The sequence below is a fragment of the Salmo trutta genome, chromosome 25 (genome assembly GCF_901001165.1).
Source record: "Salmo trutta chromosome 25, fSalTru1.1, whole genome shotgun sequence".
Taxonomy (NCBI): domain Eukaryota; kingdom Metazoa; phylum Chordata; class Actinopteri; order Salmoniformes; family Salmonidae; genus Salmo; species Salmo trutta.
The window spans coordinates 32629542-32653321 of record NC_042981.1 but is presented as its reverse complement, the minus strand read 5'-3'; the positions used below and the strand labels follow the sequence as shown (position 1 = coordinate 32653321).

At 45.4% G+C, this 23780-nt stretch overlaps 1 protein-coding gene across 4 annotated transcripts in view; it reads left to right on the top strand.

The window, feature by feature from the left end:
• Positions 1-23780, top strand: part of LOC115162445 (ral GTPase-activating protein subunit alpha-2) — a 151982-nt gene that overhangs the window by 120940 nt on the left and 7262 nt on the right. For all 4 annotated transcript variants that reach the window (XM_029713754.1, XM_029713753.1, XM_029713752.1 and 1 more), the window contains one exon: positions 17852-17976. In XM_029713754.1, the coding sequence (XP_029569614.1) occupies positions 17852-17976 (125 nt within the window). The remainder of the gene's footprint in view (positions 1-17851; positions 17977-23780) is intronic.

Below are 23780 nucleotides of genomic sequence, written 5' to 3'. Positions count from 1 at the left end.
GTCTCAGCCCAGTGGAAAGAAAGTGCATCCCTGTCTCAGCCCAGTGGAAAGAAAGCTGCTTCCCTGTCTCAGCCCAGTGGAAAGAAAGCTGCATCCCTGTCTCAGCCCATGGAAAGAAATTAGATTTTTGCCAATTTTAACTGCACACTTGTTTGTGTACATTGATTTTTATAATGCTGTATGCTTTTCCCCCAACACTGCTTTCCATCAATTTGTATAACAGACCCTCATGCCAAATTGAGTCAAAAGATTTTTTGAAATCTGCATGAGAACACTTTGCCTTTGTTTTGTTTGTGAATTAGGAGGTGCAGGGTGAATAGGTGGTCTGTCGTATGATAATTTGGTAAAAAGCCAATTTGACATTTTCTCAGTACATTGTTTTCAGTGAGGAAATGTACGAGTCTGCTGTTAATGGAAATGCAGAGGATTTTCCCAAGATTTCTGTTGACATATACAGTGGGGGAAAAAAGTATTTGATCACCTGCTGATTTTGTACTTTTGCAAACTTACAAAGAAATGATCAGTCTATAATTTTAATGGTAGGTTTATTTGAACAGTGAGAGACAGAATAACAACAAAAAAATCCTGAAAAACGCATGTCAAAAATGTTATAAAATGATTTGCATTTTAATGAGGGAAATAAGTATTTGACCCCTCTGCAAAACATGACTTAGTACTTGGTGGCAAAACCCTTGTTGGCAATCACAGAGGTCAGACGTTTCTTGTAGTTGGCCACCAGGTTTGCACACATCTCAGGAGGGATTTTGTCCCACTCCTCTTTGCCGATCTTCTCCAAGTCATTAAATCGGGTACGTTTTTTATCCGGACGTGAAAATACTGCCCCCTAGCCATAACAGGTTAAGGTTTCGAGGCTGACGTTTGGCAACTGTCTCTCACTGTTCAAATAAACCTACCATTAAAATTATTGACTGATCTTTTCTTTATCAGTGGGCAAATGTACAAAATCAGCAGGGGATCAAATACTTTTTTCCCCCTCTGTATTCCATGGTAGTTATTGGGGTTAAATTTGTCTCTACTCTATGGATTCTTCAACGACATTGAGCTGATTCCTGACGTGCTGTTCCTTCTTTTATCCGTAGTGTATTTCTGTATTGTTTTAGTGATTCACCATAGTGAAGGCATAGGCTTAGGTTTTCTGGGTCTCTATGTTTTTGGTTCGATAGGTTTCTTGATTTCTTTCTTAGGTTTTTGCATTCTTCATCAAACCATTTGTCTTCATAATTGTTTTTTCTTAGGTTGTCTGCTTGACATTTTTTGATTTGATAGGGAAGCTGAAAGGTCAAATATACTGTATAGGCTTTCTACTGCCAAGTTTAAACAATTAAATATTTTGTCCAGGAAGTTGTCTAAAAGGGATTGTATTTGTTCTTGCCTAATTGTTTTTTGGTTGGTTTCTACACTACTATAGCATTCCTCAATATTTTGCAGTTCCTTTGGCTTTGATGCCTCATGATTGAGTATTGACTGTGAACGCTCAGACAGACTCTCGGTTGAGGTCAGTCATAAAGTAATCTACAGTACTACTGCCAAGCGATTAGCTGTAGGTGTACCTACCATAGGCGTCTCCACGAAGCTTACCATTGACTATGTACAGACCCAACGTGTGACAGAGCTCTTTCTCTCTTTCTTTCTCTCTCCTCTGTCAATTCAAAGGGCTTTATTGGCATGGGAAACAGTAAACAAAAGGGTAATTAACAAGGGAACAATGTGTAAACATTACACTCACAAACATTTTAAACAAATATAGACATTTGAAATGTGTCTCTCTCTGTCCCTCTTCCCCATAATCACCTCGCACATCTGGGGCTTTCCACTGGGACGAGCTTCACACCTTGGCCTGCTCTGTGACAACCGGTACCGCTGGCCTGCCTGGCACTCACCGCCCAGCCCCTGTCAAATCAACACCTGCACTCTCCCTCTCTCTTTCTCCCTCACTCTCCTTATCTCTCTCACTCCCTCTCTCTTAAGCATCTCTCTACTACACTCTGCCTGTGTAATGGCTGGTGTCTCCTTTCCTCCTCTCCACACCATTTATTTTTAGGAGATGACACCTTGACACTTTATTAATTTGAATGTCTTCATGCAATGTCATACAAACCTGCCTGGACCAAATAAATGAGATATGTACCTAATCCATTTTGACTAATGTATGGTGGGTGTATAGGGGGATAGGGGTGGTACATTTAATTCAGGAGGAAGGAGTCGTGTGTGTGTGTGTGTGTGTGTGTGTGTGTGTGTGGTATTCCTGTTCATGCGGCACTAACATCACTGAAGTATCAGGCCTTTTTCCACTTAACGGGCCGATTATGTGACTGCTGTTAGAAAATGCGGTGGCCGCCCCCACACTCTCCTCTCCTCTGGAAGGTCAAGCTGATTGGGAGATTAATGGGCAGATCTGAGCGAGAGAGAGTGAGAGTGGGGGTCAAGCACTCACAGGTAGTCTACCGCGTCTCCAAACTGCGAGAGGTCATTTATTAAGAGGACTTTTATACCAGCAGGATTAACCTTGGCTCTTCATCCTCAACAGTTACTTACTCTAGTGTTGTAGGAGAGACACAATTCTCTGTGCGATTCTGTAATTACCTTGTTGGTAGAGTGTAATACGGGAGGTAATGCAAATAATAGATGTTGAAAAGGATAGTGAAAATGTACCAAACCTAGCGGCTACTGACTGCTTAAATAGAGGCTAGTTGAGTGTCTCTTGGGTCAATCCTTCACATGTATCATATCAGCTCAGTGGGGTGTTGGTAGCAGCTCGGAGCGGAGTGTGATGTGCGTACCACTCAGAGCAAAGACGGCCTCTCCTCCCCATAGAGAGAGGCCAGAGCCTGGCCGCCAAGATCCTTGACCTCCCTTCAGGCTCCTGCCCTGGAGCCCTATAGTCTTTCTAACCTGGCTCCCAGTCAGGTTGAGGGCACTCTGGCCACTGCTTAGGCTCCCCACTGCAGGCTCTGAGTGGAGCTAATTGACCTGTATTGCTCCTGTAGTATCTTGAATAGACCAACATATAATTGGAGGACACAGGATGTAATCTTTACTTGCCCTTTATTAGGAACTGATTTACACAGCTGTCTATCATGGAGACCAATAGTCAACCAGCTCTATTGCTCACAGAACGGTTACCAGCCTAGGACCGGTGATAGCGCCGCCTATTGGTTAGATGAGCCATTTATCACTCCAACACTCCTTCCCCCATAAATCTGAACTAACTCTTGGTTAGTTTAACATTTTCAGATCTAACACCTACTGTATGAGTATTTCAATAACAGTAACCATTCTCACTGTAACTGGTAAGTAATCTCTTCACTTAGCATTAATAACATAACCTTACAATGTGTTTCTTATATCAACTGAACAACTTATTCAATGTTTGCATTGTCATTTCACTTTTGTTTATTGGAAGCAAGGGTAGACTACCTTACTTCCTAAAGGAGAAACAAATGTATCCATTACTTTCCAAACTTTCCAAAATTAGCTGAAGGTTTCCTAACTCTTTGAGAGTGTCGCAATTCCCCTCTAGGTGAACCTTTGTTGGTTTCCTTAACAAGTGCATTGTCCGTTGGTGGCCGTGGAGTACCTGTGTCCTGTGGTAACTCCTTGCCTGCTGGACTGAGCTTTGTGTTGCATGTCACTGGCTCTGCATAGTCTTGTTCCTGTCTGCTGTCCTCGTCTCTGTCTGTCACTGGCTCTGCATAATCTGTTTCCTGTCTGCTGAACAGCTGATCACCATGCCTACGGACTCCTCTACCATCCCCCACTATCACAGTGTACGAAACAGGCCCAGTGATTTCTTGAACCAACCCAGTTATCCATTTAGGTCCACACCCAAAGTTCTTGGTATACACTGAGTCTCCGACTACAAAACTGCAAGCTTTTGCATGTTTGTCATGCTAAGTTTTCTGTTCTGCTTGCTTAGCCTGCACCTTATTCTTTAGGTCTGGGTGTATCAAGTCTAACGTGCACCTCAACTTTCCTCCCCGTCATCATCTCAGCCGGTAAAAGTCCAGTGGTTGACTGTGTCATGACGCGATAGCTAAACAACGCTCTGCTCAGTTTTGTCTCCAACGAGTCGCCTGCTCTCTTTTTCATTAGCTCTTTGAACGTCTGAGCGTCTCTCTACCAAACCATTCGACGTAGGATGGTGGGGTGCCCAAGTGACGTGTGTGTGATCCCATTCTTTGTCATGAATTCCTTACTGTTCTCACACACAAAACACTGAGCATTGTCTGAAACAATCATCTCTGGAATGCCATGAATACTGAAACTGTTCCTGAGGCAGTCCACGGTAGCAGCAGATGTAGCGGAGCTCACTGGATATACTTCCAGCCATTTTGAGTGAGCGTCTACGATCACCAAAAACCTCTTCCCCATGAAAGGTCCTGCATAGTCTGTGTAGCCTCCTCCAGGGCTTACTGGGCCACTCCCATGGATGGAGTGGTGCACTAGCAGGTGTTTTCCTTTGCACTTGACATGTGGTGCACGACTTGACCTTCCTTTCAATGTCCAAGTCCATATTAGGCCTCCACATGTAGCTCCTGGCCAAGCATTTCATTCTGGTCATGCCGGGATAACTCTGATGTAGCTGCTCCGTCCTCGCTGTGTGTCCTCTTTCTGGAATGATGACACGGGCTCCCCGCAGCACACAGCCATCCTGGATACTGAGCTCGTGCTGTCTCTGTTGGTATGGAGTGTGTCCAGCTCTGGATTTGCTGGGAGGTCATCAGTGGGCGGTTCTCCTGGTCCAACATCAGCACTCGTTCCTCCGGAGGCAGACTGCTAGGACGCTGGGGGAGAGAGGCGGCTGAGAGCATCTGCATTACCATTGTCCTTGCCTGCTCTGTAAGTAATAACATACTCATATGCTCGTAGTGTTACTGCCCATCTCATTCTTTTCCGAATATGATAGCTAACCCCTCCTTATCAAGTTGTGAATAGTTGTTCTCTGCAGGTGATAGTGCTTGATACAAACCCTATTGCCCCCCCCCCCCCCCCCCCCCCCCACTGGTATGGGGTGAGGCATCACAGGAAAGTATCAGTTCTTTTCCTTGGCTCGTCCTTCCTCAGCAGCTTGTGCATAGGAGCCAATAGTGTTGACAGATTCGGTAGGAAACTGTTATAGTAGTTTGATAGGCCCAGGAATGGGGTACTGTTCTAGTGATGACACTCTGTGTGGTGACTATAAAGTAACGGTAAACAATCTCACTGTACCGTCTGGTTTTAACACTGGGACAAACGGTGCTGCCCAGTCTGAGAACTTCACTGGTTCCATGATTTTGTTGTCCTGGCAACGATCTAACTCAGCCTCTATCTTAGTTTTCATTTCAAACGGTACTGACCTTGGTTTGAAGAAACGGGGTGTGGCATCACTTGATACATGTATCTTTGCTGTGATTCCTTTCAACGTTCCCAACTCATCCTTGAACACTTCCTCATGTTTCTTTAACACTTCCTGTAGAGCATCTTTGCTGTCAAGCATCATATCCATGGTATGCCAGTCCACATCCAACATGGTGATCCACCCTCGCCACAGCAGGTTTGGTCCTGACCCAGCTACAACTATTTGACTATTCCTTTGTGTTCAACTTTCACATTAGCTGATCCTACAATGTCTACTTTCTGTCCTGTATATGTTTTCAGACTGATAAATCATGTACCTAGCTCTGGAACCTTTGCTTTCTTCCCTAGCCTAGCATACTCTGACTGTGACATTATTGTTACACTAAAGCCAGTATCTGTTTCTTATTTCACTTTTCATCCATGTATTGTTAACCTGTTTAGGATAGGGGGCAGTATTTTCACGGCCGGATAAAAAACGTACCCGATTTAATCTGGTTATTACTCCTGCCCAGAAACTAGAATATGCATATAATTGTTTGATTTGGATAGAAAACACCCTAAAGTTTCTAAAACTGTTTGAATGGTGTCTGTGAGTATAACAGAAATCATATGGCAGGCCAAAACCTGAGAAGATTCTAAACATGAAGTGCCCTCTCTGACCATTTCTTGGCCTTCTATAGCCTCTTTATCGAAAACAGAGGATCTCTGCTGTAACGTGACATTTTCTAAGTCTCCCATAGGCTCTCAGAAGGCGCCAGAACGTTGAATGATGACTGCAGTCCCTGGCTGAAAAACAGTAGCGCATATGGATAGTGGTCGATCTGAGAACAATGAAACGGGTGCGCGCGTGCACGTGAAGAGTCCATTTTACATTTTCAGTCTTTGAACGAAAACGACGTCGCCCGGTCTGAATATTATCGCTATTTTACGAGAAAAATCGCATAAAAATTGATTTTAAACAGCGTTTGACATGCTTCGAAGTACGGTAATGGAATATTTTGACCTTTTTTGTCACGATACGCGCCGGTGCGTCACCCTTCGGATAGTGTCTTGAACGCAAGAACAAACGCAGCTATTTGGATATAACTATGGATTATTTTGAACCAAACCAACATTTGTTGTTGAAGTAGAAGTCCTGGGAGTGCATTCTGACGAAGAACAGCAAAGGTAATCACATTTTTCTTATAGTAAATCTGAGTTTGGTGAGTGCCAAACTTGGTGGGTGTCAAAATAGCTAGCCATGATGGCCGGGCTATCTACTCAGAATATTGCAAAATGTGCTTTCACCGAAAAGCTATTTTAAAATCGGACATAGCGATTGCATAAAGGAGTTCTGTATCTATAATTCTTAAAGTAATTGTTATGTTTTTTGTGAACGTTTATCATGAGTAATTTAGTAAATTCACCGGAAGTTTCAGTGGGTATGCTAGTTCTGAACCTCACATGCTAATGTAAAAAGCTGGTTTTTGATATAAATATGAACTTGATTGAACAAAACATGCATGTATTGTATAACATAATGTCCTAGGAGTGTCATCTGATGAAGATCATCAAAGGTTAGTGCTGCATTTAGCTGTGGTTTTGGTTTTTGTGACATTATATGCTAGCTTGAAAAATGAGTGTCTGATTATTTCTGTCTGGGTACTCTCCTGACATAATCTAATGTTTTGCTTTCGTTGTAAAGCCTTTTTGAAATCGGACAATGTGGTTAGATAAAGGAGAGTCTTGTCTTGAAAATGGTGTAAAATAGTCATATGTTTGAAAAATTGACGTTTTTGGATTTCTGAAGTGTTTGTAATTCGCGTCACGCCCTATCATTGGATATTGGAGCGGTGTTCTAGATGTAAGAGGTTAAATACTGTCTAAGCGGAGGTACCTTTAGTAATGGGTAGTGTCCGTATTGTGAATAGTAAACACATCCTCACGACACTCTTCCTCTTTCTGTATGAAATTTGCACTTTTCAAATGTCTTTCTCTCCCCCCTCGAATCGTTATAAGAGCCTTCGTGCTCGTTTTGTCTGCGAATGTAATTGTGTGCTTTGTCAAATGTCCAAAATCTCCTCAGATAAAAGGCTCCGCTGTCTCTTATCCTCATTTGCCCCACATACTAATCAGTCACGTAGCATCACTGTGAGGGTGTCTCCATAGTTACAGCCCTGTGCTAGCTTCCTTAGCTCTACCACATATTCAATAACACTTTCCTCTGATTTCTTGAGTTGAATTTCCACCTTTGTACTATTTTACTCGGTTTAGGATTGAAATGTGTTTTCAGTAGACTTACCAAGTCCTCAAATGATTTCTCTCCTGGCTTTGCCGGATTCATTAAATTCCTCATCAAGGTGTAGGTTTGCGCGCCCACACAGCTCAGTAGAATGCCCCTTTTCAATTTGTTTTGTTGAGAATTTCGCAATATTCTTCCCACAACTGTGTCTTGTTGTCAAATGGTGCCGCCAATCCTACTGTGCCTGCCATCCTGTCTGTCGTCCAGTCACTGCTGCCAAAGAGAAGGCAAAGTATTTCCTAGCTTCCCCACGTCGATAGCTCTCTCACTTAGCTTAGCCTTTCCTAGCTAACTAGCATGCTAATATTCACTCACGGTAGTTTCACCGTTCAACTCAAACTCCGTAGTCTCACTGAAAACTTCTTCTGATTTCTGCCCTGTCGCCAAATGTATTATCTTGAATAGACCAACATATAATTGGAGGACACAGGATGTAATCTTGTCATTTATTAGGAACCGATTTACACCGCTATCTATCATGGAGACCAATACTCAACATTCTTGATTGCTCACAGAACGGTTACCAACCTAGGACCGGTGATAGCGCCGCCTATTGGTTAGATGAGCCAGCATCATTTCTCACTCTATAACAGCTCCTGTCTAGCCTGTGCGAGGGAGACCTCAGGATGGGGTTTTAAAGTCCTTCTCTCCTCTGGACTCTAACCAGTAGTGTGGAGCCCCCCTTCTGTTTTGCTCGATAAAGTTAATATTTATATCCATAAACCCATTTTACATTGGCGTGTAATGTTCAGAAATGTTTTGCCTCCCAAAACCTCCAGTGAATGAGCACATAAATTTACAGAAATACTCATCATAAACGTTGATAAAATATTCAACAGTTATTCAAAGAATTATAGATACACTTCTCCTTAACGCAACCGCTGTGTCAGATTTCAAAAAAGCTTTACGGCGAAAGCAAATTTTTCAATAATCTGTGTACAGCGCTCAGATATCAAAACAAGCCATACAGATACCCGCCATTTTGGAGTCAACAGAAATGACAAACATTACATTATAAATATTCACTTACCTTTGATGATCTTCATTGGAATGCACTCCTAGGAATCCCAGTTCCAGAATAAATGTTTGTTTTGTTTGATAAAGTCCATAATTTATGTCCAAATACCTCCTTTTTGTTCGCGTTTAGTCCACTACTCCAAATGCAGGAAGCGTGCGCAAAATGTCACGAAGAAAAGTCAAAAAAAGTTATATTTACGTTCGTAGAAACATGTCAAACGATGTATAGCATCAATCTTTAGGCTGTTTTTATCATAAATCTTCAGTAATATTCCAACCGGACAATTCCAATGTCTTCAGAAAAGAAAAGAAACACCGCTAACTCTCACGTGAGCGTGTGCCACTGAGCTCATGTCATTTTCTCAGTCATCTACTTAGGAGCTCTTATTCTCTCCCTATTCACAGTAGAAGCATGAAACAACGTTCTAAAGACTGTTGACATCTAGTGGAAGCCTTAGGAAGTGCAAAATGAACCCTAAGTCACTTTATACTGTATAGGCAATCACTTGAAAAACTACAAACCTCAGATTTCCACACTTCCTTCCTTTTTCTCAAGTTTTTGCCTGCCATATGAGTTCTGTTATACTCACAGATATCATTCAAACAGTTTTAGAAACTTCGGAGTGTTTTCTATCCAAATTTACTAATAATATGCATATCCTACCTTCTGAGCCTGAGTAGCAGGCAGTTTACTACGGGCACGCCTTTCATCCGGACGTCAAAATACTGCCTCCTACCCTAGAGAAGTTAACGCTCTCTTCGAGGCAAGCAACACTGAAGCATGCATGAGAGCGCCAACTGTGTGATCACGCTCTCCGTAGCCGACGTGAGCAAGACCTTTAAAAAGGTCAACATTCACAAGGCCGCGGGGCCAGACGGATTACCAGGACGTGTACTCAGAGCATGCGCAGACCAACTGGCAAGTGTCTTCACTGACATTTTCAACCTCTCCCTGACCGAGTCTGTAATACCTACATGTTTCAAGCAGACCACCATAGTCCCTGTGCCCAAAAAAGCGAAGGTAACCAGAAATGACTACTGCTCTGTAGCACTCACGTTGCTAGCCATGAAGTGCTTTGAAAGGCTGGTCATGGCTCACAACAAGACCACCATCCCGGAAACCCTAGACCCACTCCAATTTGCGTACCTCCCCAACAGATCCACAGATGACGCAATCTCAATTGCACTCTACACAGCTCTTTCCCACCTGGACAAAAGGAACACCTATGTGAGAATGCTGTTCATTGACTACAGCTCAGTGTTCAACACCATAGTGCCCACAAAGCTCATCACTAAGCTAAGGACCCTGGGACAAAACATCTCCCTCTGCAACTGGATCCTGGACTTCCTGACCGGCCGCCACCAGGTGGTAAGGGTAGGCAACAACTCATCTGCCACGCTGATCCTCAACACTGGGGCCCCTCAGGTGTGTGTGTGCTTAGTCCCCTCCTGTACTCCCTGTTCACCCACGACTGTGGGGCTGTCATGGAGCTGGTCGACAGTTTCAAGTTCCTTGGTGTCCATCACCAACAAACTATTATGGTCCAAACACACCAAGACAGTTGTGAAGAGGGTATGACAACACCTTTTCCTCCTCGGGAGACTGAAAAGATTTGTCATGGGTCCCCAGATCCTCAAAGTTATACAGCTGCACCATCGAGAGCATCCTGACAGGTTGCGTCACCACCTGGTATGGCAACTGCTCTGCATCCTGACATCCAGGACCTATATACTAGGCGGTGTCAGAGGAAAGTCCATAAAATTGTCAAAGACTCCAGTCACCCGAGTCATAGACTGTTCTCTCTGCTATCGCACGGCAAGCGGTATCGCAGCACCAAGTCTAGGTCCAAAAGGCTCCTTAACAGCTTCTACCCCCAAGCTATAAGACTGCTGAACAATTAATGAAATGGCCATCCGGGCTATTTACATTTACACCCCCCCCTTGGATTTTACACTGCTGCTACCCACCCCTACCTGCATGTACTAATTACCTCAACTAACCTGTACCCCCCACATTGACTCTGTACTGGTACCCCCTGTATATAGTCTCGTTATTGTTACTTTTTACTTTAGTTTATTTGGTAAATATTTTATTAACTCTATTTCTTGAACTGTGTTGTTGGTTAAAGGTTTGTAAGTAAGCATTTCATGTTAAGGTCTACACCTGTTTGTTTTCGGCGCATGTGACAAATAAAATTTGATTTGATTTGAAATAGCCTAGGTTAAATTACCAGATATTGTCATGTGGCCCATTATACACAACATGAACATCTCACTCCAAAACCATGAGTATTAATATGGAGTTGGTCCTCCCTGCTGCTTTAACCGCCTTCTGCTAGATGTTGGAACATTGCTGCAGGGATTTGCTTCCATTCAGCCACAAGAGCATTAGGGAGGTCGCGCACTGATGTTGGGCAATTAGGCCTGGCTCACAGTCGGCGTTCCAATTCATCCCAAAGTTATTCAATGGTGTTGAGGTCAGGGCTCTGTGCAGGCCAGTCAATTTCTTCCTCACCAAACCAATTCTGTATGGACCTCACTTTGTGCATGTGGGCATTGTCATGCTGAAACAGGAAAGGGCCTTCCTCAAACTGTTGCCAAAAAGTTGGAAGCACAGAATCGTCTAGAACGTCATTGTATGCTGTAGCATTAAGATTTCCCTTCACTGGAACTAAGGGGCCTAGTACGAACCATGAAAAACAGCCCCAGGCCATTATTCCTCCTCCACCAAACTTTACAGTTGGGATTATGCATTGGGGCATGTAGCGTTCTCCTGGCATCCGCCAAACCCAGATTCGTTCGTCTGGACTGCCTGATAGTGAAGTGTGATTCATCACTCCAGAGAAAGCATTTTCAATGCTCCAGAGTCAAATGGAGGCAGGCTTTACACCACTCCAGCCGACGCTTGCCTTTGCGCATGGTGATCTTAGGCTTGTGTGCGGCTGCTCAGCCATGGAAACCCATTTCATGAAGCTCCCGACGAACAGTTCTTGTGCTGGCGTTGCTTCCAAAGACAGTTTGGATCTCGGTAGTGAGTGTTGCAATCGAGGACAGACAATTTTTACGCGCTTCAGCACTCGACCGTCCTGTTCTGTGAGCTTGTGTTGCCCAACACATCGCGGCTGAGCCGTTGTTGCTCCTAGAAGTTTCCTCTTCACAATAACAGCACTTACAGTTGAAGGGGGTAGCTCTAGCAGGGCAGAAATTTGATGAAATGACTTGTTGGAAAGATGGCATCCTGCGACATTGAAAGTCACTGAGCTCTTCAGTAAGGCCATTCTACTGCCAATGTTTGTCTATGGAGGTTGCATGGCTGTGTGCTCGATTGTATACACCTGTCAGCAACGGATGTGGCTGAAATATCCAAATCCAATCATTTGAAGGGGTATACACATACTTTTGTATTTCTAGGCAATGTAATAAACTATAGCATAATTATATTTAAGTACATTTCCTTGGAAAGATAACTACCCCGTGCCGCTCCACCCGGTCATAGACTATAGCCTACTATATTTTAATGAAATGCCACACGCGCTCCTGATTTCGTACCTATAGCTACTGAACTTGAAGCAGCAAGAATGAGGTCCTTGTCCCATCGCGCACTAGCGACTCCTGTGGCAGGCTGGGCGCAATGCACGCTGATACGGTCGCCAGGTGCACGGTGTTTCCTCTGACACATTGGTGCGGTTGGCTTCCGGGTTAAGTGGGCATTGTGTCAAGAAGCAGTGCGGCTTGGTTGGGTTGTGTTTCGGAGGATGCACGGCTCTCCACCTTCGTCTCTCCCGAGTCCGTACGGGAGTTGCAGCGTTGAGACGACTGTAAATACCAATTTGGATACCACGAAATTGGGGAGAAAAAGAGAAAATAATGATGAGAGCGGACACTTGCACTTTCAAAAATGTGGGATTGCACCTCGACTAAGGTTGGTTGAGCGTCCTCCACTTTCCATGATCAATATTGATGTACAGACACTGTAGTAAACTATAGCCTATTCCTATTTAAGTACATTTTCTTGGAAAGATAACTGCCTGTCATTCTCTGCCCGTGCATAGTCAGTCTACTCCATTTCATTAAGACCACACATGTACTAGGCACTCTTGATCTCGCGTGCGCAACTAGTGAGGAAGGCTACTGGGTTCTGAGAGTGTGAATAATAATACAATATGTAGGCCTAGGCTAACACATACAGTCGTGGCCAAAAGTTTTGAGAATGACACAAATATTAATTTCCAGTGTCTTTAGATATTTTTGTCAGATGTTACTATGGAGAGAGTCAATATTTGCAGTGTTGACCCTTCTTTTTCAAGACCTCTGCAATCCGCCCTGGCATGCTGTCAATTAACTTCTGGGCCACATCCTGACTGATGGCAGCCAATTTTTGCATAATCAATGCTTGGAGTTTGTCAGAGTTTGTGGGTTTTTGTTTGTCCACCCGCCTCTTGAGGATTGACCACAAGTTCTCAATGGGATTAAGGTCTGGGGAGTTTCCTGGCCATGGACCCAAAATATCGATGTTTTGTTCCCCGAGCCACTTAGTTATCACTTTTGTCTTATGGCAAGGTACTGAGGACTGATGGTAGCACTCACCTTGTCTTCTCCGGACAAGCTTTTTTTCCGGATGCCCCAAACAATCGGAAAGGGGATTCATCAGAGAAAATGACTTTACCCCAGTCCTCAGCAGTCCAATCCCTGTACCTTTTGCAGAATATCAGTCTGTCCCTGATGTTTTTCCTGGAGATAAGTGGCTTCTTTGCTGCCCTTCTTGACACCAGGCCATCCTCCAAAAGTCTTTGCCTCAATGTGCATGCAGATGCACTCACACCTGCCTGCTGCCATTCCTGAGCAAGCTCTGTACTGGTGGTGCCCCGATCCCACAGCTGAATCAACTTTAGGAGACGGTCCTGGCGCTTGCTGGACTTTCTTGGGCGCCCTGAAGCCTTCTTCACAACAATTGATCCGCTCTCCTTGTAGTTCTTGATGATCCGATAAATGGTTGATTTAGGTGCAATCTTACTGGCAGCAATATCCTTGCCTGTGAAGCCCTTTTTGTGCAAAGCAATGATGACAGCACGTGTTTCTTGCAGGTAACCATGATTGACAGAGGAAGAACAATGATTCCAAGCACCACCCTCCTTTTGAAGCTTCCAGTCTGTTATTCAAACTCAATCAGCATGACAGAGTGATCTCCAGCCTTGTCCTCGTCAACACTCACACCTGTGTTAACGAGAGAATCACTGACATGTCAGCTGGTCCTTTTGTGGCAGGGCTGAAATGCAGTGGAAATGTTTTTGGGGGATTCAGTCCATTTGCATGGCAAAGAGGGACTTTGCAATGAATTGCAATTCATCTGATCACTCTTCATAACATTCTGGAGTATATGCAAATTGCCATCATACAAACTTAGGCAGCAGACTTTGTGAAAATTAATTTTTGTGTCATTCTCTAAACTTTTGGCCACGACTGTACAAAGCAGAAAGACCACAGTTTCCAAATAATCTGCGGGACATCAAAAATGTATCATCCCAAAGTTGTCTGTGTGAAATGCCCGATAGGGAGAGGACAGGGGGATGCGCTGAGGTTCAATGTAAGTCCCTCTGGACTGGGAGGGTGCAGAGAGAGACTGAGGACGGATCCCTCTGAAGGGAGGGAGAGAGAGAAGGGGTGTAGGGGTCCTGGGCCAGAGCAGCCTGTTAAGAGCCATCTGAGGCCCTATTCACCTTGAACATGGCCCACTGCTGCTGCCTGACCTTGGTTTTGATCCATAAAGGCGCTTGACCCTGGATTCCCCCTTGGCCACCCTGCCATCTGGACATTACGCTCTAACACACACACACATGCATCATGCATTAACACATGCACGCACACGTGCAGACACACATGCACACACACATGCACTATTGTGTGCGCCCTCTGTTTCAGGGAACACACATCGGCTTGTTTATAAGAGTGCCAGAGGTGGAGGCTCCATGTGAATTGTACACACACCACACATCACCCAACAGCCACACACCGGCTTTATCTGAACCATAAGTCACTGCCTTTTGTCCCAGTGAGCACCATGGGGGCAGAGTTAGGGGAGGGGCTTTTATAGAGCTGGAGGATGACTTATCTACTAAATGCCTACATTGTCGTTGCCATTGTCAAGTGGATTTGAAATGTGCTTTTTTGGGGGGTCATAACCAATACCTTTGTGATTTCTCCTTCTCTCACAGTTTCTTTTAAAGGCTGACCTTGTTGTTGAGTGACGTCAGAGCGTTATTTTACGTTACAGGTTGTTTCCAATCTCGTCTGACTGAAGAGGGTTGTCAGTTGCTCACGCAGCGCTCTGACACGCTGCATGATATTCCCACTCCTCTCCTCTCCATAATGGGAATGTGCAGCTGCTTGGAACTTGGGGGAATATTGAGAGATTCTTAGTGGTAGAACATGCTTCTGGAAGCCTCTCGACCACTCTTTTTTTACTTAACAGTTCAACTGTGAAATGACAATTATTCTACGGATGACTTGTATTGCGTTGATACCACGGAAACGTATTGTTGTTTTCATCCTGGCAAGGTCCCTGTAGTATAGCCTAATGGTTTTGAGTGCCAGAGGCCTACAGGAGCCAGAGGCCTACAGGAGCCAGAGGCCTACAGGAGCCAGAGGCCTACAGGAGCCAGAGGCCTACAGGAGCCAGAGGCCTACAGGAGCCAGAGGCCTACAGGAGCCAGAGGCCTACAGGAGCCAGAGGCCTACAGGAGCCAGAGGCCTACAGGAGCCAGAGGCCTACAGGAGCCAGAGGCCTACAGGAGCCAGAGGCCTACAGGAGCCAGAGGCCTACAGGAGCCAGAGGCCTACAGGAGCCAGAGGCCTACAGGAGCCAGAGGCCTACAGGAGCCAGAGGCCTACAGGAGCCAGAGGCCTACAGGAGCCAGAGGCCTACAGGAGCCAGAGGCCTACAGGAGCCAGAGGCCTACAGGAGCCAGAGGCCTACAGGAGCCAGGGGACATAATCAGTAAATAGCCATCTCTCGGGTAATGGCCATTCCACCTGAAGAGGTAATTCCTTGACAGATATGTGTTGCCACACAGAGAGAGACCGCATGTTTGTCACCCAGGGAAGGGTCAGTGGGTTTGGCGAACGCGACGTGGACATGGGCTGTTGTTGTCCCTTGATTTAATTACTGGGTGCTAGGCAACATCCTGTACCTAGCACATAGTCATTAGTGACAGAGACAGAGGGAGGGGACAACCATAGAAATAGTCTCTAGTTCAACATTACCACTCACCTTGTACCTGAGCTTTTCTAGGGATTTCTGTGCTACAACTTTCAAATCCGCAGAAGCCGTGCATTTACTGATTGCACTTAGTCAATTCTCTTTCCATCTCTTTCCTGATCTCTCTCTCTCTCTCCCTGTTGGTTATAGTGGGTAGAGGAATCGACAGAGTGTAGGAGAGGTGTGTGTCAGAGGAGAGTGGATGGCCACCCCAGCTGGAATCAATATTTGCTTTAGGAATCTCAGTAATAGGCCGGGACACAGTCATCTGCATCTCTGATAATGGACAACCATATGGCTCTGTTGGCTCAGTGGACTGGAGTTCTCTCGCTCGTTCGCTCGCTCTCTCTCGATTTACAGATATTCTCTTTCTCCTCCCCCCCTTCTCTCCACGTACATTCATAAAACCTGGGATTTAACTCGTCACATTGTGCTGTGACCTGGGTTGCCATGGCAGCAAAGTCTGTGATGTTCTCTATTGTGTCCCCACTCCTGGTTGAATCAGCGGGCAGGTAAAAGATGACTGTGCAGCCTCACAGCCATCTTTACTGGCAGCCTCACACACAGCTCAGGTGATCTTAACCCGTGCCCTTGTGTTGCCCCTACTCCGTGGATTTAGAACACACTTGCTGCACCAATGACGCTTATCTCCCTCTCTTTCTCCATGCCGCTCTCCCTCCCACCGTGTGGTGAGCAGCTTGCCTGTCCTCAGGCTGGCCCAGGCCCTAGGCTCAGATGCCCGTCAGCCCCAGTTTGAAACGGCTGCCTTTCAGCAATTCGTCATGCCAGCCTCAACCCCTGCTGTGCCAGCATGTGCCCAGTCCATTCCATTTTAGCCAACCCAGCTTAGTCCAGCCCATACACATTCCCAGTAACATCCACTTCCAGTGCCAGCCCTTCTTCTCACCAACACTCTACCAGAGCAGAGGGGACCTAGCAACAGCCTAGCAACACTTACTACAAGCAGCAGTCCGTTAATGAGAGTGGAATGAGCCCAGCAGGTTCCTGGAGTCGGGGGCTGTAGTAGATGCCTGTTTGGGTCGACTCTGAACGTGGTGACTGAATAACCATTTGTTAGGTGCAGTTATCTAGAAGGAAAGACAGAAACCTACAGCTAGCATAGTTAGTGACATTCTAACACACACACACACACACACACACACACACACACACACACACACACACACAGAGAGAGCAGCATTTTGAGCCCTTTTTGTTATGTTCCATCTTGACTGGCTGTCTGTATCCATCCGCCACCATATTCCCAGGTTGCTCTCCCTGCCTGCCACTCTGAATTTGAAATGTCTATAATTTTCCCCCTGACGGGTTGGAGAAGTGCCAGGTTGGGAGGGATGTCCGAGAGCATCTCTCTGCCCCCAGCAGGGGTTCTATTAGAGTGCCCCGGGATTTTTATTTTATTTAACCTTTATTTAACTAGGCAAGTCAGTTAAGAACAAATTTATAATTTTCAATGATGGCCTAGGAACAGTGGGTTAACTGCCTTGTTCAGGGGCAGAACGACAGATTTGTACCTTGTCAGCTCGGGGATTCGATCTTGCAGCCTTTCGGTTACTAGTCCAACGCTCTAACCACTAGGCTAAGGAGAGGCGAGAGGATGGTCATGCCTATAGTGTATTTATTTAGTGACTGCTTTCCCATTTGTGGCTGTGTGGCCAGGCTGATTGTCCTCTCCAACGGTCTGGTTATTACTACTCCTCTGTCTACTCATGCTGCCTTTTGTCTGTCTGCTACTGTTGTTGGTCAGAGAGGCTCATTTCTCTATTATGGAACGGTGAGATGGGTTTTCTTCACCTGTTGTTTTGTCTTGATTGACTATGTTCCTGCATTGATGAATTGAGCGTTTTTGTTTCGATTCATTGGGCTGTAAATCAGCCCTTTTCTAGGTCTCTTCCTCTGGTTTTCCTTAACCCTGGCCCCAGCTATGAGGAGCGGGCGCTGTACCTGGAGGCCATCGTGCAGAACCACCGGGAGGTCATGACCTTTGAGGACTTTGCCTCGCAGGTCTTCTCCCCTTCACCCAGCTACTACCCAATGAGTGGGACAGGTAAGAATCCCCTGCTCTCCTCCTCTCTTCCTCCACTTCCTCCTTTCTTCCTCCACAGCAGCACACCTGTTAGCCCTCCTCTTCAGGCCCCTCCATCTCTGTTTCCTGGTCCTTGTCTCCTCACACCCACACTCTGATGAATATCAAAGGCAACAGGGCCAATCTCTCTCCACACTGTCTGAGCAGCAGCATCAAAGACTTCACCCGTGGCTCAACAACTTAGTCGGGCCCTGCTCCTTGTCTCGCTGTGTACTGTTTCATCTCGCCTCCTCCTTTCTGTTTATCTCCCTCTCATTTAATGAGCCTGATCGAAATATACATGTGACATGAATGAAGGTGGGTCAAGTCCCGTGTATGTGATCGGACTCTTCTTATCAGAGCCTCCATCCCCGTACCAGAGATGTGTAGTAACTAACAGCCGACGGTGAACACGGGGTTCACACTGCTGTCCTCCAGAGGTCAGGAGGAGGAGAGGGAGGGGGAGTTCATTAAACAATGTCTCCTCTTCCTGTCCTGCCTGGCCTAGATCTGATGGGTCTATAACAACACCATCACTAGCATCCAATCGATACAGCGACGCTAAAACTGGACACCTGTGCTGTTGTACTTTGTGATAACTGGATCTGTTATCGTGTGTGTGTGTGTGTGTGTGTGTGTGTGTGGTCCAGATCTCAGCGAGCAGCCCCAGAAGGCAGGGTTGATAAGCAGACTGGCGGAGGCAGGGGGTAGCAGGTCTATTAACATAATTACAGTCTGCTCCCTTTACTGCAGAGGTGGACAGGAGTCCCAACCACACCTGCACACCGTTTTTATTTGTTTACCTGTATTGTTGTCTATCACTTGTTTACTTTGGTGCAAATAAATACATTCTAAAATAAAAGAAGTCCTAAACTGACCTCTATTGACCTTTTTCATCAGGCAGAATACTAAACGGGGACTATTCCTCAGGGAGAGGGAAACGGGGAGAGGGAGGAAGTGATAGAAAGGCAGAGGTAAACAGAAAGGGAGAGATTGAACCGGCGAGCGGGAGAGAGCGAGTGAGAGAAAGTGATGGAGAAAAGACATGTAATTACCCAGCGCCGGGTCATGTCCATCCTCTGCTGTTGTGGGTTATTTCAGCAGTGGGCTCTTCTGCAGTGGGGGCATGAGTAGGATACCTGGTTGGCTCCTCATTGGGGTTATGGGAGCAGAGGCCAGACAATAAACCATTATTTTCTCATATCGTTAAATGAGGATTGGTTTCACAGCATTGTGCATCGGCTGTGTCTGCTGAGAGCAGCCAACAACAAGACTTAATATACTAACCCTCTTTAATGCATTGGAAATATAGAAATAAATGGGCAAACAGCATTTTTGGGCTATTGCTTCTGTTTGTGTGTCTATGTAAAAGTGTGTGTGGTGTATGCATACATTTGTGTGTGTCCAGGATTTAGGCTTTTGTCCACAGTGGGTTTGTAATCAGCTGGCCCTCTGCATCAACTGTTTCTATGCACAGCACCACGCCATAGAGATGCAGGGCAATTTCAGGACTCATTCTTGGTCTGCATGCGGTCTTCACCTGGTAATCTTTTAAACAAGGGGGGAGGTTAAGTCCTAATAGTACACGCCCACGCATACGGGCGGCAGGTAGCCTAGTGGTTAGAGCATTCGACTAGTAACCAAAAGGTGGCAAGATCGAATCCCCGAGCTGACTAAGTAAAAATCTGTCGTTCTGCCCCTGAACAAGGCAGTTAACCCACTGTTCCTAGGCCGTCATTGAAAATAAGAATTTGTTCTTAACTGACTTGCCTAGTTAAATAAAGGTAAAATACATCAAAATAAACACACACACATACACACACAGGTGTTCGCAGCTTCTTCCAGTGATAAACCAGGCATTCCCTTTTCTGAGAAGTTGTTTTGAAATGGTCGTTTTTTGTCACCATATTTTCATGTATTTCTAGCAGGAGTGTGGATAATGTGCAGTACATTTATGTTCATAACATACGGCCTGTGTATGTCCTGTGTATGGTTCTATGCATCAGCAGGTGGTCACTAATAGATCCTCACAACAGGCTCCTTTAGTTTTCTCGCTGTTAGTGTATCGTTGCTGTGTACTACCCCCTAGTACTACCCTCATTTTATTTCTCCCACCAAGTTTTTGAACAAGGAAAAACAACATATTGTTGGACATAAGACTGTTAAAAACACCAGCAAATCCGGTTCAAGTGATTTTAATTTAGGAAATCTGCTCCAAAGTATTCTCGCGCATAATAGAGAGAGATAACTGATCGTATAGAAATGTAAGGTTTGAAATTATTGTTTTAGTCATATCTGTTTCAGCATACACTGAGTGTACAAAACATTATGAACAGCTGCTCTATCTATGACAGACTGACCAGGTGAATCCAGATAAAAGCTATGATCCCTTATTGATGTCACCTGTTAAATCCACTTCAATCAGTGTAGATGAAGAAGAGACCGGTTAATGAAGGATTCTTAGGTCTTGAGACATGGATTGTGTATGTGTGCCATTGAGGGTGAATGGGCAAGACAAAAGATTTAAGTGCCTCTGAACGGGGTATGGTAGTACAGTGGGGGAAAAAAGTATTTGATCCCCTGCTGATTTTGTACGTTTGCCCACTGACAAAGAAAGGATCAGTCTATAATTTTAATGGTATGTTTATTTGAACAGTGAGAGACAGAATAACAACAAAAATATCCAGAAAAACGCATGTTATAAATTGATTTGCATTTTAATGAGGGAAATAAGTATTTGACCCCCTCTCAATCAGAAAGATTTCTGGCTCCCAGGTGTCTTTTCTAGAGGTAACGAGCTGAGATTAGGAGCACACTCTTAAAGGGAGTGCTCCTAACCGCAACGTGTTACCTGTAAAAAAGACACCTGTCCACAGAAGCAATCAATCAATCCCATTCCAAACTCTCCACCATGGCCAAGACCAAAGAGATCTCCAAGGATGTCAGGGACAAGATTGTAGACCTACACAAGGCTGGAATGGGCTACAAGACCATCGACAAGCAGCTTGGTGAGAAGGTGACAACATTTGGTGCGATTATTCGCAAATGGATGAAACACAAAAGAACTGTCAATATCCCTCGGCCTGGGGCTCCATGCAAGATCTCACCTCGTGGAGTTGCAATGATCATGAGAACGGTGAGGAATCAGCCCAGAACTACACGGGAGGATCTTGTCAATGATCTCAAGGCAGCTGGGACCATAGTCACCAAGAAAACAATTGGTAACACACTACGCCGTGAAGGACTGAAATCCTGCAGCGCCCGCAAGGTCCCCCTGCTCAAGAATACATATACATGCCCGTCTGAAGTTTGCCAATGAACATCTGAATGACTCAGAGGACAACTGGTGAAAGTGTTGTGGTCAGATGAGACCAAAATGGAGCTCTTTGGCATCAACTCAACTCGCCGAGTTTGGAGGAGGAGGAATACTGCCTATGACCCCAAGAATACCATCTCCACCGTCAAACATGGAGGTGGAAACATTATGCTTTGGGGGTGTTTTTCTGCTAAGGGGACAGGACAACTTCACCGCATTAAAGGGACGATGGATGGGGTGAAGTCAAATCTTGGGTGAGAACCTCCTTCCCTCAGCCAGGGCATTGAAAATGGGTCGTGGATGGATATTCCAGCATGACAATGACCCAAAACACACGGCCAAGGCAACAAAGGAGTGGCTCAAGAAGAAGCACATTAAGGTCCTGGAGTGGCCTAGCCAGTCTCCAGACCTTAATCCCATAGAAAATCTGTGGAGGGAGCTGAAGGTTCGAGTTGCCAAACGTCAGCCTCGAAACCTTAATGACTTGGAGAAGATCTGCAAAGAGGAGTGGGAAAAAATCCCTCTTGAGACGTGTGCAAACCTGGTGGCCAACTACAAGAAACGTCTGACCTCTGTGATTGCCAACAAAGGTTTTGCCACCAAGTATTAAGTCATGTTTTGCAGAGGGGTCAAATACTTATTTCCTTCATTAAAATGCAAATCATTTTATAACATTTTTGAGATGCGTTTTTCTGGATTTTGTTATTCTGTCTCACTGTTCAAATAAACCTATTATTAAAATTCTAGACTGATCATTTCTTTGTAAGTGGGCAAACGTACAAAATCAGCAGGGGATCAAATACTTTTTTCCCCCCACTGTAGGTGCCAGGCACACCGGTTTGAGTGTGTCAAGAACTGCAACGCTGATGGGTTTTTCCACGCTCAACAGTTTCCTGTGTGTATCAAGAATGATCCACCACCCAAAGAACATCCAGCCAACTTGATACAATTGTGGGAAGCATTGGAGTCAACATGGGCCAGCATCCCTGTAGAATGCTTTCAACACCTTGTAGAGTCCATGCCCCGACGAATTGAGGCTGTTCTGTTTAGGTGTTCCTAATGTTTTGTGCACACAGTGTATATCTTCTTGCGGTCAATTGACAAATTATTTGTAATTAGGTTCTGGCCCCCTGACCGTGCGTTTAAGAGGGAATCGTTCCGCAGCTGAATCTATTGTGGTGCTTGTCGTTCCATATGCTGCTGCAGTGTGTGTGCTTGTCAATACTTCTGCTTTGGCTCATTGCTCCACTAACATGTCATCCATGATGCGCAGCGTGCAGCTGTTGGCCGGGGATGGTTTGGGACGTGGAGTACCCCTGGGCCAAGCTGGACTGTAAGACTCCTAGCTGTTTCCTCCGCTAGGCATGATGCCCATTGTCCACCCTCCACCAGCAACATTAACCTGTCCTTCATCTCTGACGCCACAGCTACGCCATCTCAGTGAACCTCATTCATCCTAACCCCTACCTCAATCACCTCCCTCCCCAAATCTTCCTCCTCCTGCATCACCCATCTTATAACGCACAGTAGATTGCTGTCATCCTCAGCACTGAGTGTCTGCAATGTCCCTCATTAGAGGGTTGTGCTCTGTCTGTCTGGATTTTGATCCATGTGGTTTGAGTGTTTGTTGGCGTGTTGGTTTGCCAATGGACTGTGCGTTTTCCTATGGAGTTCTACTCTGGCTGCAATACATGTGAAGATGGAGTTACACGTGATTATTCAACGGGTTGAATAAATGTGGATTTTAAAAGAGGTAAACAACTTCTCTCATGAGACCCAGCTGCTAATGGATTCAAACTGAAGAGCTCTCAACTCCCCGGAGTCTAGACAGGCCTCCCTCTCTCACCCTTAAACCACTGTCTGTCTGGAGACAACAGCTCTTCACCTGCTTCCCTCGTCTACCTCTGCTTTAACTGCATGGGTTGGCTGCTGAAGAGCCTCCAGCTTTCACCATGTGTCGGAGAGGTCAACCTGGTCGGTGGTTTTTGTTTGTTCGCGGGACGGCACGCTGTATGTACTCCAGTGCAGATTGTGTTATCCTATACACATACACAAGCACTGTTTCATTAGTACGTGGTATATTTAAGCAATAAGGCACGAGGGGCTGTGGTATATGGCCAATATACCACGGCTAAGGGCTGTTCTTACGCACGACGCATCGCGGAGTGCCTGGATACAGACCTTATCCGTGGTATATTGACAATACACCACAAACCCCTGAGGTGCCTTATTGCTATTATAAACTGATTACCAATGTAATTGAGCAGGAAAAATACATGTTTTGTCATACCCGTGGTATACGGTCTGAAATACCACGGCTCTCAGCCAATCAGCATTCAGGGCTGGAACCACCTGGTTTATAATGAATTGTATAACACATGGTAATATGCCTTTTTTTTCCCTCTAACACTGATCTCTATCTCATGGTGTTGAACTGGTTCATGAGCATTTCACAGCATTCAGCCCAACA